This window comes from Cornus florida, unplaced genomic scaffold (assembly GCF_030987335.1).
Source record: "Cornus florida cultivar Cherokee Brave unplaced genomic scaffold, ASM3098733v1 CherokeeBrave_3.0.0_Hap2_Chr10, whole genome shotgun sequence".
In the NCBI taxonomy this organism is placed as follows: Eukaryota; Viridiplantae; Streptophyta; class Magnoliopsida; order Cornales; family Cornaceae; genus Cornus; species Cornus florida.
The window spans coordinates 73,168,638-73,181,809 of record NW_026775580.1 but is presented as its reverse complement, the minus strand read 5'-3'; the positions used below and the strand labels follow the sequence as shown (position 1 = coordinate 73,181,809).

Genomic DNA, 13,172 nt, shown 5'->3' with positions numbered 1-13,172 from the left:
GCATACTTGAGGTAGTTTTCTCCCAATGTTTGTTTGCAATATTGGTGCCTCTTTTGAAAGAATGAGCTTAATGTTTGTGGGTATCATTTCTGGAAACCCTCACGAGACTTTACTCGTCCACTAGGGGTAACCTAGGGGTTTAAAAGGCTTGTTGCATATGCTAAATGCAATCGTGTTCCCTACGAAAATGGTGTTATCATTTTACTTGCTTTTCAGTTTATACTTGTTTAGTTGTTCATTTCATTCCTTTACTTCTTAGTTCATTGCTAGGGACTAGCAATATTTAAGTTTGGGGGTGTGATGAGCACCGAAAAGTGCGCATTTAAACCCGTTAAGCTTAAGCATTCTAGTACCTTTATCTATCTTACTTTGCCGTTTTAGACTTATTACGTGTTATTTATATTTTCAGGCACTAATCCCAAAATTGAGCTAACTCAGCCAAATAAGAGCTTAATTGAAGCAATCCTGAGATAAACCAAAGGAGGGAGCAAAGTGGAGAAAGAAAGGAGCAAAAAGGAATCAAAGTTGTGCAGCTGAAAAGTTCGATCGATCCAACTTAGAGTTCGATCGATCGAACATCTATGATCGATCACAGTACTTCTCGATAGATCCAACCTTGGCCTTTGCTGAAATTCCAAGTTCGATTGATCTAACATCACCTTCGATCGATCGAACCCTATTTTGTCCTATTCACATGATTGATCTTATCCACAGCTATACGCCTACCCACCACTTTTGTCCTTTTCCCCATAAATATCTTCGAAATATCTCAGCTTTGTCCTTATCCAGAGGAGTCAGACCACTTCGATCGATCCAAGATGCAGTTCGATCGATCGAACCCATTTTCGATCGATCCAAGTTAAGGTTCGATCGATCGAACTTCCTCATGCGAGAAAAAGTTAAAGTGCAACTCATTTATTCCGTCCTTCATCCAATCATTGGAGAATATGCCTCGCACAACCACAGCTCATCATAGGGTGTATTTGACCTACCTATATAAGGAATATGATACACTTTTTGGAAAAGGCTCTAGAGTCTCTTGTCACACATTGAAAATCATCTTGGAGACTATTCTTGGAGAGAAAGAAGGGAGGAAGCTAGAGCAACCATTGGAGGAGATCTTCACCAATAAGGAGCAGCCATGGAGTTAGCCCTTGAGGGTTGGATCATCACTACCATGAGTGGCTAGACATCTTTTTGGGGCTAGAGTTAGCCCCAAGCATGCTTTCTATACTCTAATCTTGTGTATTATTGAGGGATTAGTGTTGTATGATACATCTTGATATTCATGTATATATAAATCTTGATTATTTCATAGTTTGTATGGTTTAATGCTTCCAATTGACTATTCTATTCTATCCATATGTCTATGTATGCTAGAGTAGGATATTCATGTGCTTATCTCTAGATTTAGTGTTTTTGATGCATGTCTATATGTATTGATGCTATAGATCTAGAGATTATCAAGATGATATGCTTAATGAATGCTATTTTGGTTCATTTGATGGTTTATGCCTATTCTTGATGGTTTGTACCTCTCCCCTAGTCTAGATAGCTTTATTTTCATGCTAGTAGTGTAGATTTAGTGTAGTGGTAGTATAACGTTAGATGGGAGGACAATCTACTCTTGATGTTTGATGTTCCATGCTTGTGAGTCCAAATGACATATTCCTCTAATATTGTGTTGCATGTGGATTGTGAGCTTAATGAAGGATTAATGACTTGTTTTGATCTATTGTGCTATCCCCATGTTGTCTAGACAATATATGCTCTATTGTTTAGATATATTGTGCTCTTCACATGATGTTTAGACAATACTTGCTTGAATTGTCATCCTTGCCAATTGAATCAACCTAATGCACACACACCCTTATCATATTGCAACACATCCATTACCCTTAATTGATCACTTGTTAGTAATATAGAAAAGTATTGCTTGGTGGTGATCTCTACACCCCAAGACCTCTCTCTCTCTTGTTTACCTCATATTATTTTATTTAGTTGAATTCAATTTAGTTTAATCAACCAACCAACCAACCAATTGTGTGATCACTCGACCTACTAACCCTAATTACCATAGTTTCACAATTCGATACACCATCAAATCCCTTGGGACGATCCCTACTCGCCCTATCTATATTTTATATAGAGAAAGGTAGTAGTGGCTTTCTATAAATGTAAAACTTGGCCACCTCCTAAATTCTCACACAACTTTCAAGCTTGACTTGGTATCGCGACCCTTGTAAAAGAGGACCGGTCAGATTGTTAAGCAGATTTCAACTGCTGACTCAAACCTGAAGGTGGAGTACATTGCAGCCTTAAAAGGCAGCAAGGGAAGCCTTTTGGTTTGATCTCACTGATGTAGAGGTTGTGGAGCATACTAGCCTGCCTATCGAGCTATATTGCGACAATAGTGTAGAAGTAGTCCAAACCAATGTCCCAAGATTCCATAGAGGAACAAGGTACACTGAGAGGAAAGTATCATGTCCTACATGATATTGTCCGGCAAGAAAATGTACTCGTGACTATAACATTGCGTTGGAACACAACTTTGTTGATTCATTAACAAAGGTATTATCGATTAATAGTTTTGATCAACACCTGGATAACATTGGAGTTAGATGCAATTTGAATTGGCTATGAGGGCAAGTGGGAGCTGTTGGGATTTATATGCCCTGACATAGCAAATTCTTATTTGGATTATAGTGACATATGTTCCTGACGTTTCTGAAATATTTATGCTTTATACAATTGGTGAATTCAATGTATTATGTTTCGATTCATTATAGAATTGATAGTGTCCATTTGATTACAAGAGATATTTATATATGTATGTGATGACGATCAATACATGAATATAAATAGTAATCATAAATTGTTCATAGTCGGTAATTATGGATGGACTCATAATTAATTAAGACTTCAACTGGATCCGCATTAGGTTGAGATATATTGCGAGAGCCGTCGTATGCAATTGCTCCCTATCATTGTCATGGCATTTGAATCTTAAGTATGAGAAAAATATAAACTCTTTTATTAATTAATAATTACTTTGATTTGTTCGGCGGATACTTCGGGATCCTTAAACCGACACTTTGAGTAGTTATGTAATTAATAGTTAGAGAATTATATTTTCAATATTTGCATCATTGTTACTTATATTTATTTTGTATTGATTATGGTTGATTACAAAGTAAATTCGAAGGCTTTCGTGTGTTTTTAGACAAAGTAATTTATTATATATTTATTTATTTAAATTATTATTTTTGTCAAACAAATATTTTATTGTGATCGAACCAGAGATAATCAATAGCATAAAATAAATATATTAATTAAGTAGTCAGATTGATGGCTTTATTTATTCGATAACTAATTATGCATAGAGGGGTCAAAGTGCAACATTGACTTAGAGGTTATTTATTATTTTATTGGAGTTCAATTAATTTCTTTTAGTGGAGTAGAAATTAATTTATGAATTAATTGAATTGAGTTCATGGACCGGGCCAATTATTAATTCATTGTAGCCAATAAAATAATAAGCCCAAAGGATTCTCACTCATAGCCCAACTTGATATTGGAATCCTATTAGATTTGAGACATGTGAATTAGAGATTGAGAATGATTTATTATTTTTTTTTTCTTTATCTTTATGTTGTCTATATATATACATGGTCTATGTATATTTTAGGTGTGATTTTTGGAAGAAAAAAAAAAAATATATTTTCTCTCTCTAGAAAATTAGGGTTAATGTTCTCATTTAATGGAGACTCCCACAAGCCTAGTTTTCCAAGGTCATTCATGGAGGCTTATGAGTGATTCCTAAAGGCAAAACAATTACCAAGAAGATGGAGATCTAAGGAGAAGGCATCTTGCTAAGGGATCTACAATAAGTGAGAACATTCACTTTAGAGGAAAGATTTAAAGGTTTACTCAGACCTTTGATGTAAGTATTCAATCTGTTAATTGAATGATACATCATATTTTATTTTTGCATAAAACTTGTTTCTATTTGATGAATCAAGATCTGTGAATGAAAATCCTTCAAAAAGTTTTTAAAACTAGCACGTTTCCCAACATGAATGGTATAAATCATCTATAATAGTCATCAGAAGAACAAGCAATAGGCACAATTTGCTGTCATTTGATTGAATTAAAACCCTTTTTCTGAGTGATGCTAATCTTCGATAACTTCAATTCTGATGCCAAAGGACTAGTCACGTGCATCATAAACAATGGCATCTTTGATTTCGCTCTTGATTCTGACAAAGAAGTCCAAATTCCTGTGATATATTTTGACACAATCTCTACTGTTTATCTTTGTATTACCAAAAATAGAGGTTTAGCTAAAAAACTAAACAAGTAGGTGGTGACTCGTATCACACTCATTAGATTCTAATCTTTAATTCATACCCATTTGCAATAGGAAACGACTTGGACACTCCAATCAAAAGTGTACCAGGAGAGCCTAACCTCAGACTTCATGACCGCCGACAAGAAGCTCTATGCATCAACGACGCAATCGCAACGAAATAGGTGAGATCCCAACGTCAAACTCCATAACTGCAGGCGAGAAGCTCTAAGCATCAACGGGAAATCGCATCAAACCCAGTGAGAGGTCGACCTTAAGCTCCATGATCGCCGACGAGAAGCTATAAGCAATGACGCAATCGTAGTGACCGAACCAGTGAAATCTCATTCTGGTGAACCACAAACAGACACAGGCAATAAACTTTTATGGTGATCATCATACAGATTGTGAACTTCCTTGAAGGCTAGCTAGTCGGTGAAGATGGCTGTCGGAGGTGATTGGTCGGCAATATCTGTGGTTGCAGGAGACCAAGCTCGTAAGAGAGCATAGAGGGATAGTGAGTTATGCATAAGGCCGTGTTTAGCGCTAAAATATGTACTAGTGTAATCTAATTGGGTCTCTAATTTTTTTTTTCTTCAAGTGTTAAGTGGGTTATTGTGATAAGGTGATGTGCTGTCACAATACTATTGGCTGTTTAGATTGCATTTGCCACGTCAGTAATATCAAAACTAAAACAATAAAATGACAGGGTTTCATTAAAGGGTAATTTCGTAATCAAACATTTTCAGTGGTCTCTAATGAGAGCAATTTTTGAATTTGTCCTTAAAGTGCACTATTTTGATAGTTTAGGGGGTAATTCTTATTTCAGGGGGGTGTCATGCAATTGGCTAATTGTTTAGGGGGGTTTTATGTACTTTACCCATAGACATAATATACAATTGGAAGGTTAGTGGTTAATTTTTTAACTTTGAATTTGTTTTTTTTTTTTCTTTTTCTTTTTCTAAGTGAACTTCATAACAACTTGGGAAACAAAATAAAAAATAAAAATATAAAAAAGTTGGTATCCATATAGTCATATACTAGCATTTGCTGCATACAAATTCTTTGATTTTGATTTTGAATTTTTATTTTTTTTTGAATTTGGAAGAGTTATTTTTATATTTCCTAATTGATATTATTCTTATGTTGTGAATTATACTAGGTAAAAATGAATGTTTACCTCATTGTGTATGTGTGTGTGTGTATGTGTTTGTGATTGTGATTATGTATGTCTAGGTTGGGATGTGAATATCACATCATGTGATATTTCTTTTCTTTTCTTTTTTTTTTCTTTTTTTTTTTTTTCCTTTTAACATACCGTAAAAAACATGGTAAAAGCTTGTTACAACATGCGAAAAAGATATTTATCACCTGTTTAGTGATTATTTATTAGGCTTCGTTTGGTTAGATAGAATCAACTGGAAAAGAAAGGAAATAGAAAATTTTAAAACTTTTTTATGGTTAGATAGAAAAGGAAAAGTTCTAGAAATATTTTCTCCAAAATATTTCCTTCACAAAACATGGGGAAATTTTATTTTCCTATGAAAGAGTGTCTTTTTATTTAGTGGTCCTATTTTACCTAACAACTTCATTAATATTATTTTACCCAACAACTTCATTTTATATTTTACTAGGTTTCAAAGAATTTGAGTTTACTAACAAGTAACAACTTTATCATTGATAAATTTTTAATTAATTTGACTTCCATTCTTAGCTTGTTTTTCATAATATATGAATAATAGTACTTCAAAAGGTAATTGAAAACTTTATCATTTTTTAAATATATTTTATTACTAATTCTTTATTATTTTATAAAATAAGAGTAATTTAGATATCCAGAGAATAATATGATATTTTCCAACAATTTTTTTGAAGTAATTTTCATCCTAACCAAATACATACTAGAAAATCAAAATTTTTTTTTCCTTTCACTTCACTTTTCTTTTCATTTTTCATTTCTTTTTCTTTCTTTTTATTTCCATATAACCAAACGGAGCCTTAGGATTTTTTAATCCTGTATTACCTTAACACCTTGGAAATATTAATTTTTCTTTGTAGTGTTAGTTGGTAATTGATAACATAATTAGAAGATAAGGCAGTTATTTTTGGGATGAACAATTTATTAAATAAGCACAAACGATTGATTTTCCAAATTAATTATTGCCAAAGTTTTTACCATTAGTGTGTGCATGGATTATTGAGTTGAGACATTCATTATAAAGAAAGGGTGAGTACCTACCTGATACAAATTGAAAGAGAAAGAAGGTGAAATCATGACACAGAAAACAAAACTCACATGTTAATTGTACGGAGAAATAGATACCAGTAGGAGAATGACGGATGGAGTCATTTTCTGGAGGAAGACTACATGTCAGAAGACTTTGACATGGTCAAGGTCTGCATTTGATTTCCGTGAAACACATGTATAGCTTTCGATTGTGGAAACACATGTAAAGACTCGAAGTCAAGGCCACATATATCTTCATCATAATTATTAAGACTAAATTCATTTCATGTACTACTGTATTAATTCCACACTTGGCCTTCCTCTTCTGATTCACCTCGACCTGTATCATCTTGGTACGTGATGGAGAAAACTCACTCACTTGTTTGTGTTACAGTTATATTAATGTTGGTGCACTACGACTCTCTCATGGCTGTTAGTACTAGTGCACCAAACATCACCACTGATGAATCAGCTCTTCTTGCCCTCGAATCCCATATCACTAGACACCACCCTCACAACATTTTGACTAAAAACTGGACCACCTCATCAACCTCCTCCCCTTGCAACTGGATTGGTGTCCGTTGCAGCACTCGCCACCGCAGAGTTGCAGCCTTGAACCTTTCTTACATGGGCCTAACAGGCACCATCCCTCCACACATAGGAAACCTCTCCTTTCTAACCTTACTCGACATTAGAAACAATAGTTTCTATGGTGATATCCCTAAAGAGATAAGTCATTTGAGTAGACTGAAATATTTGGACATGGGACAGAACCTGCTTTTGACAGGCTCCATACTTGCCACCATCTTTAACATCTCCTCACTGGAAATTATTCGTTTAGACAGTAATAACCTGTCGGGTAATCTTCCAATGGATATGTGCCACAATCTTCCAAAACTCTACAGGCTTAGTCTGCACTATAACCAGTTCGATGGCCAAATTCCTTCCACTTTACATGAATGCTCGGAACTTCAAATATTGTCATTGGCATTTAACAAATTTAGTGGAGCAATACCAAGAGAGATTGGCAACTTAACCATCCTAGAAAAGTTATATCTTAGAGCAAACAACTTGAAAGGTATGATAGTCGTTTCTGCTTTTGTTTTCCCTTGCTATATCCATGTGTGCTTGCATATATATATGCAAGGACTTTATCTTATAAAGTGACAAAATTTTGTTAATTTTGGAATTTGTGCTCTGTTAATCACGTATATTAATTAATTACTAGGATGAATAAAGACATAGCCTATCCATCAACATTAGTTCTATTATGATATCCCTAATTAAGAGAGGTAATTTGTGATTTTCACTCTCAACTATGTACATTACAGGAAACATTCCTAAAGAAATTGGCAAACTCGCTAATCTGAAGAATTTGGCCATGGGGGATAACCAGCTTTCAGGCTCCATACCCACCTCCTTCTTCAACATCTCCTCACTGCAAGTAATTGATTTCAACAATAATAACCTGTCCGGTAATCTTCCAACGGATATGTGCTACACTCGTCCAAAACTCTACTGGCTTGGTTTGTTCTCTAACCAGCTCGATGGCCAAATTCCTTTACGTGAATGTTCGGAACTTCAAACCTTGTCATTGTCAAATAACAAATTCAATGGAGAAATACCAAGAGAGATTGGGAACTTAACGTTCCTGAAAGATTTAAATCTTCACCAAAACAACTTAAAAGGTATGATAGATTCTGCTTCTGTTCTTCTTTACTTTATCCGGCCATGTGTGCTTGCATATATATGCAATGACTTTATCTTATAACAATGTATATATGTTGTATATTGATTACTTAGAGGAATAAATGTATGATTGTATGAGGATATATTCAAATGCTTTAAAATCTAATTAAGAAATAATTTGCCAGCAAAATTTGTTCTTTATACTTAAAAAAAAAAATTATTTATTTTGCTAATTGTCCCCAGAATTTTTTTTTTTTAATAAATTATTTGCAACGTAGTTACCGAACTAGATAGATTAATTTAGAACTTATGTGCACTCACTCTCCCATAGGGCATTTCTGATTCAGTTTTGATTTAGTGTATAAAAGCATCTGAAGCATGACATAAAACGATGTAGTCAGATTGAAAAGAATGGACATGTACGACCAAAATGTTAATTTTAATTTTTGCAGGTGCAATACCACAAGAAATTGGAAAACTTTGCAATCTGGAGTCTTTATATTTAAGTTGGAATAACTTCAAAGGACCGATTTCAGAAATAATTTTCAACATGTCAAAACTAGGGATCATTTCATTTGTGAAAAACCATCTTTCAGGCAAACTTCCGTCAAGTATTAGGTTACCGAATCTTGAAAAATTATACCTTGATCTAAATAACCTCAACGGAATTATCCCTCACTCTATCTCAAATATGTCCAGACTCCGAATCTTTCCAATAACAATTTCACCCATTCGCTTCCCACTCACTCGGTAACTTGGAATTCCTCGAATATCTAGGCCTCTCAGGAAACAATTTAATCAGCGAATCTCCAAACCCAGAATTGAGCCTTATTACTGCCTTGACGAATTGCCGATGTTTAAAATATTTGAAGATAGCAGGAAATCCTCTTAATGGCATCCTTCCGGTTTCCATTTGGAATCTCTCCACTTCGCTTCAAAGTATCTATGCGAGTTATTGTGAAATTAAGGGCAGAATTCCCAACCACATTGGTAACTTGAGCAATTTGGCTTTCCTCCATCTACATGGTAATGGCTTCATTGGATTTATTCCAACCACAATGAATAAGTTATCAAGGCTTCAAGTTTTAGATCTTGGATTTAACAGGATACAAGGGTCCATTCCAAATGATCGCTGCCTTTTACACAACTTGGGATCATTAGATCTGGGTGAAAATGACCTTTTTGGTCCAATTCCAGCTTGTCTAGGGAATGTTACATCTCTAAGAGAACTTTTTCTGGATTCCAACAGATTAACCTCAAAAATACATGCAAATCTGTTCAGCCTTGAAGATAATTTCTATTTGAACTTGTCCTCAAATTCTTTAAATGGCTCAATTCCCTCGGATATTGGAACTTTAAAGGCCGCAATACAAATAGGTCTATCATTGAATAGCTTTTCGGGTGATATCCCTAGCACAATTGGAGGTCTACAAACCTTAATCAATCTTTCTTTGGCACATAATGGATTGCAAGGACCTATTCCTATGTCCTTTGGCAATTTGATAAGCTTGGAAAACTTGGATCTATCTTACAACAATCTCTTAGGTGAAATTCCAAAGTCAATGGAGTCACTCTTGTTTCTTAAGTATTTCAATGCATCTTTCAATAGGCTAAGAGGAGAAATTCCCACCACAGGACCATTTTTAAACTTCACAAGTCAATCATTCACGTCGAATGAAGCACTATGTAGTGTCCCAAAGTTTCAAGTCCCACCATGCCTTTCAAGCTCTCTTCAGAGAACAAGGACAAAACGAGTGCTTCTAGTTATATACATTTTGTTGCCAATTGCTTTGATTACTTTGATCTTCTCCTTTGTACTTATAAGATGCCGAAAAAGAAACAGAACTCCAACTCAAACAGACTTGTTACCCCCGGTCTGCAAAATGAAGAATTACATATCAAGAACTTTTGCGTGTTACAGATGGTTTCAGTGATAGCAACTTGCTTGGAACGGGAAGTTTTGGTTCTGTTTACATAGCAACATTTGCGGATGGGGCTATATTGGTGATCAAGGTGTTCAATTTGCAACTAGAAGGTGCACCCAGGAGTTTTGATACGGAATGTGAAATGTTGCGCAATATTCGTCATAGAAATCTCACTAAAGTTATTAGCAGTTGCTCTAACTTAGATTTCAAAGCCTTGGTACTCCAATACATGCCTAACGGGAGTCTCGAAAAGTGGTTGTATTCTCAAAGGTACTTTTTAGATATCTTGCAGAGATTAAACATAATGATAGATGTGGTATGTGCATTGGAATATCTCCACTACGGTTATTCAATACCATTAGTTCATTGTGATTTGAAGCCCAACAATGTCCTGCTTGATGAAGATATGGTTGCACATGTATGTGATTTTGGCATTTTAAAGTTCTTGGGTGAGGGGGATAGTATTGTGCACACAAAGACTCTAGCTACATTGGGATATATTGCATCAGGTGAAGTTTTTTAACTTTAACTAGCATTCAAATTTTATAGTAACAAAATTTTTAACTGCAGTTTCACGTTCCTCGTACATGTTAATTCTCTTGATTAATTTTCATGTTGGATGTAGAGTACGGATTGGAAGGATTAATATCCACAAAATGCGATGTTTACAGTTATGGAATTATGTTAATGGAAACATTCACAAGAACTAAGCCCACTGATGATATGTTTGCCGGATATTTGAACTTGAAGCTATGGGTGAGCAAGTCACTACCTAATGTGATAACTCAGGTTATAGATGCCAACTTGATCACACCAGAGGAAGGACAAGCCAGTGCAAAGGTGCGGTGTGTATCACCCATCATGCAATTGGCTCTGAATTGCCGTGCAGAATCACCACAAGAGAGGATGAACATGCAAGAAGCTCTGGCTACACTAAAGAAGATCAAACATAAGTTTCTTGCAAGTTGAGAAAGGCAAGAAATATGAAGGTATCTGTTTTATGTTACTTATGTGGAAGAATGCCTATATATATATATATATATGTATGTATGTATATTTTATGTCATGTGCTGATAGCGTGATTTTGTTACCAACAGATTGCATTGATTTGAGAGATGGAACTATTCGTAGCTTCATGATATCGGAACTATTGGAACTATTTGTAGCTTTATGATATCTGAACTATTTCTCAAAGTAAGTATGCTCTGTCACCGGTGGAAGCACATATATGTCGGGTCATTTGGATAGAAAAAATTATAAATAAAAATAAATAAATAAATAAATAAATAAATATATATATATATATATGTATATATATATATATATATATATATATATATGATTTTGTCTGTCAGATAGTTGGCTTGAGTGTCCTTGAGATTTTGTGGTCATGTATTACTTCAGCTTTGTAATACCCTGTTTTTTTTTTTAGCTAGCTTGTGTGCTGCATGCATGATTTCATGGTATATCTACATAACGATTTTTGGTTAATGACTTTCTTTCTTATCTTCTACAACAACTAAAATCAGAAAAATCTGAAAATAGATCAAATTATTATTACTTGTGTTAGTTGAATCACGTCATTTTTGGTAGTTTTAGGTTATTTCTCAAGTATGAATTATTTTACCACCTCGTGGTTTTATAATTTAAAATCTTCCTCAAATTTCCAAATAAAAAACAAAATGTTATGCCCTAAATTTTATAGAAAAAATTTATTGGTTGCAACTTTACTCATAAAAATGTTGCAATGCATCTCACTAGAAATATGTCCAGTGCATAACTACTTATGGCACAAACTCAAAACCTATCTATGATTTGGCTTTATGACATCAGGTTATGTCACTACAATATTTATTAACTCACAGTATGCATTTTGAACTAATTATCATTTATCATTATCAACCAATTTACATCTCTGATATCATGTTGAGGGAAATATTTACAAGAGTCCAAGAATTGTCAACTTGATACGTTCAAACATTCGTTTATTCCAATTTCAAAGTAGTTTACTAAGAAGATCGACGGTGAACCTTTTAATACTACTGAAAATTGTGTCTTCTATGATGAAAGTGGACTTTGAATTGCGCAGAAGAATCAATTGAGAAAGGATCAAATCTAAAAACAAGAACAAAATATTGATTTAGAACATGTGAAATTTGAAGAAACACCGTATATAGTTCAAAACGGATATATTTTAGTTGAGGAAGAAAATGTATGGCAGTGCGTGTCACAAAGGCATATACTAAATATTCAAAAGATTTCCAAATTAATTATTGTTATGTGAAACATAAACAAATTAAAAATTGGATATGAAGTTAGTGGCTCAAGAAAAAATAAAATAAAATAAAACGCGGAGAATACTTGATTGGCAACGAAGGAACTATCCTCCCAATAAAATTAACTTAAAATTCCATCATCGGGTCAATTGGCAAAAAATTGACTTTGAACAAAACAATGGAAACAAAAGATAAATAAATTCCGTAAACCTCAAGTAATGTCATCCAAAATAGTCATCACATGCCACGTTGAAAAGTCAAACAAACTCTGATACGGAGCGTTAAAAAGTCAAGAGATACTAACAAAACACTAATAGACAAAAAGAAAGAAAGAAAGAACGAAAGCACCACCCATGCACCACCCACGTGCCTCACTCTAACGTACACAAAAGCCTCTATTTGACAATCTCAAGCAGATAAAAAAAACCCTATTAAAAACTTACTGGGTCAAAAAGCCTCGATATTACAATCTCGAGCAAGTCAAAATCCCCAGTAAAAGCTTACTGGGTCACCAAGCCTTGAGAGCACAACTCTGAGCAATAAGCCTCGAAAGCACAGTCTAGAGCAAACTCTAGTAAGCCTCAAGAACACAGATTCAAGCACCAAGCCTCGAGATCACAACCTCGAGCAAGATGAAACCCCAGTAAAAACTGTTGGGTCACTGCGCCTCGAAAACATAACTTCGAGCACCAAGCCTCAAGGTCACA

The 13,172-nt window shown here is 34.6% G+C and overlaps 2 protein-coding genes across 2 annotated transcripts; both read left to right on the top strand.

The window, feature by feature from the left end:
• The first annotated feature begins 6,935 nt into the window (after window positions 1–6,935).
• On the top strand, window positions 6,936–10,198 carry LOC132277848 (LRR receptor-like serine/threonine-protein kinase EFR). The gene is made up of 3 exons (XM_059779690.1): window positions 6,936–7,653; window positions 7,907–8,263; window positions 9,042–10,198. Exons 1-3 carry the CDS (start codon window positions 6,936–6,938, stop codon window positions 10,196–10,198), a joined length of 2,232 nt encoding a protein of 743 aa, XP_059635673.1.
• On the top strand, window positions 10,149–11,343 carry LOC132278792 (receptor kinase-like protein Xa21). Its single transcript, XM_059780678.1, has 3 exons — window positions 10,149–10,698; window positions 10,815–11,178; window positions 11,287–11,343. Exons 1-2 carry the CDS (start codon window positions 10,332–10,334, stop codon window positions 11,156–11,158), a joined length of 711 nt encoding a protein of 236 aa, XP_059636661.1. The 5' UTR covers window positions 10,149–10,331; the 3' UTR covers window positions 11,159–11,178; window positions 11,287–11,343.
• Window positions 11,344–13,172: the final 1,829 nt, after the last annotated feature.

Coding starts and splice junctions, on each gene's coding strand:
- LOC132277848 (XM_059779690.1), top strand. CDS start 6,936: ATGGAGAAAACTCACTCACTTGTTTGTGTTACAGTTATATTAATGTTG. Junction 7,654..7,906: donor TAGAGCAAACAACTTGAAAG/GTATGATAGTCG, acceptor TGTACATTACAG/GAAACATTCCTAAAGAAATT. Junction 8,264..9,041: donor TCACCAAAACAACTTAAAAG/GTATGATAGATT, acceptor TCGAATATCTAG/GCCTCTCAGGAAACAATTTA.
- LOC132278792 (XM_059780678.1), top strand. CDS start 10,332: ATGTTGCGCAATATTCGTCATAGAAATCTCACTAAAGTTATTAGCAGT. Junction 10,699..10,814: donor ATTGGGATATATTGCATCAG/GTGAAGTTTTTT, acceptor TGTTGGATGTAG/AGTACGGATTGGAAGGATTA.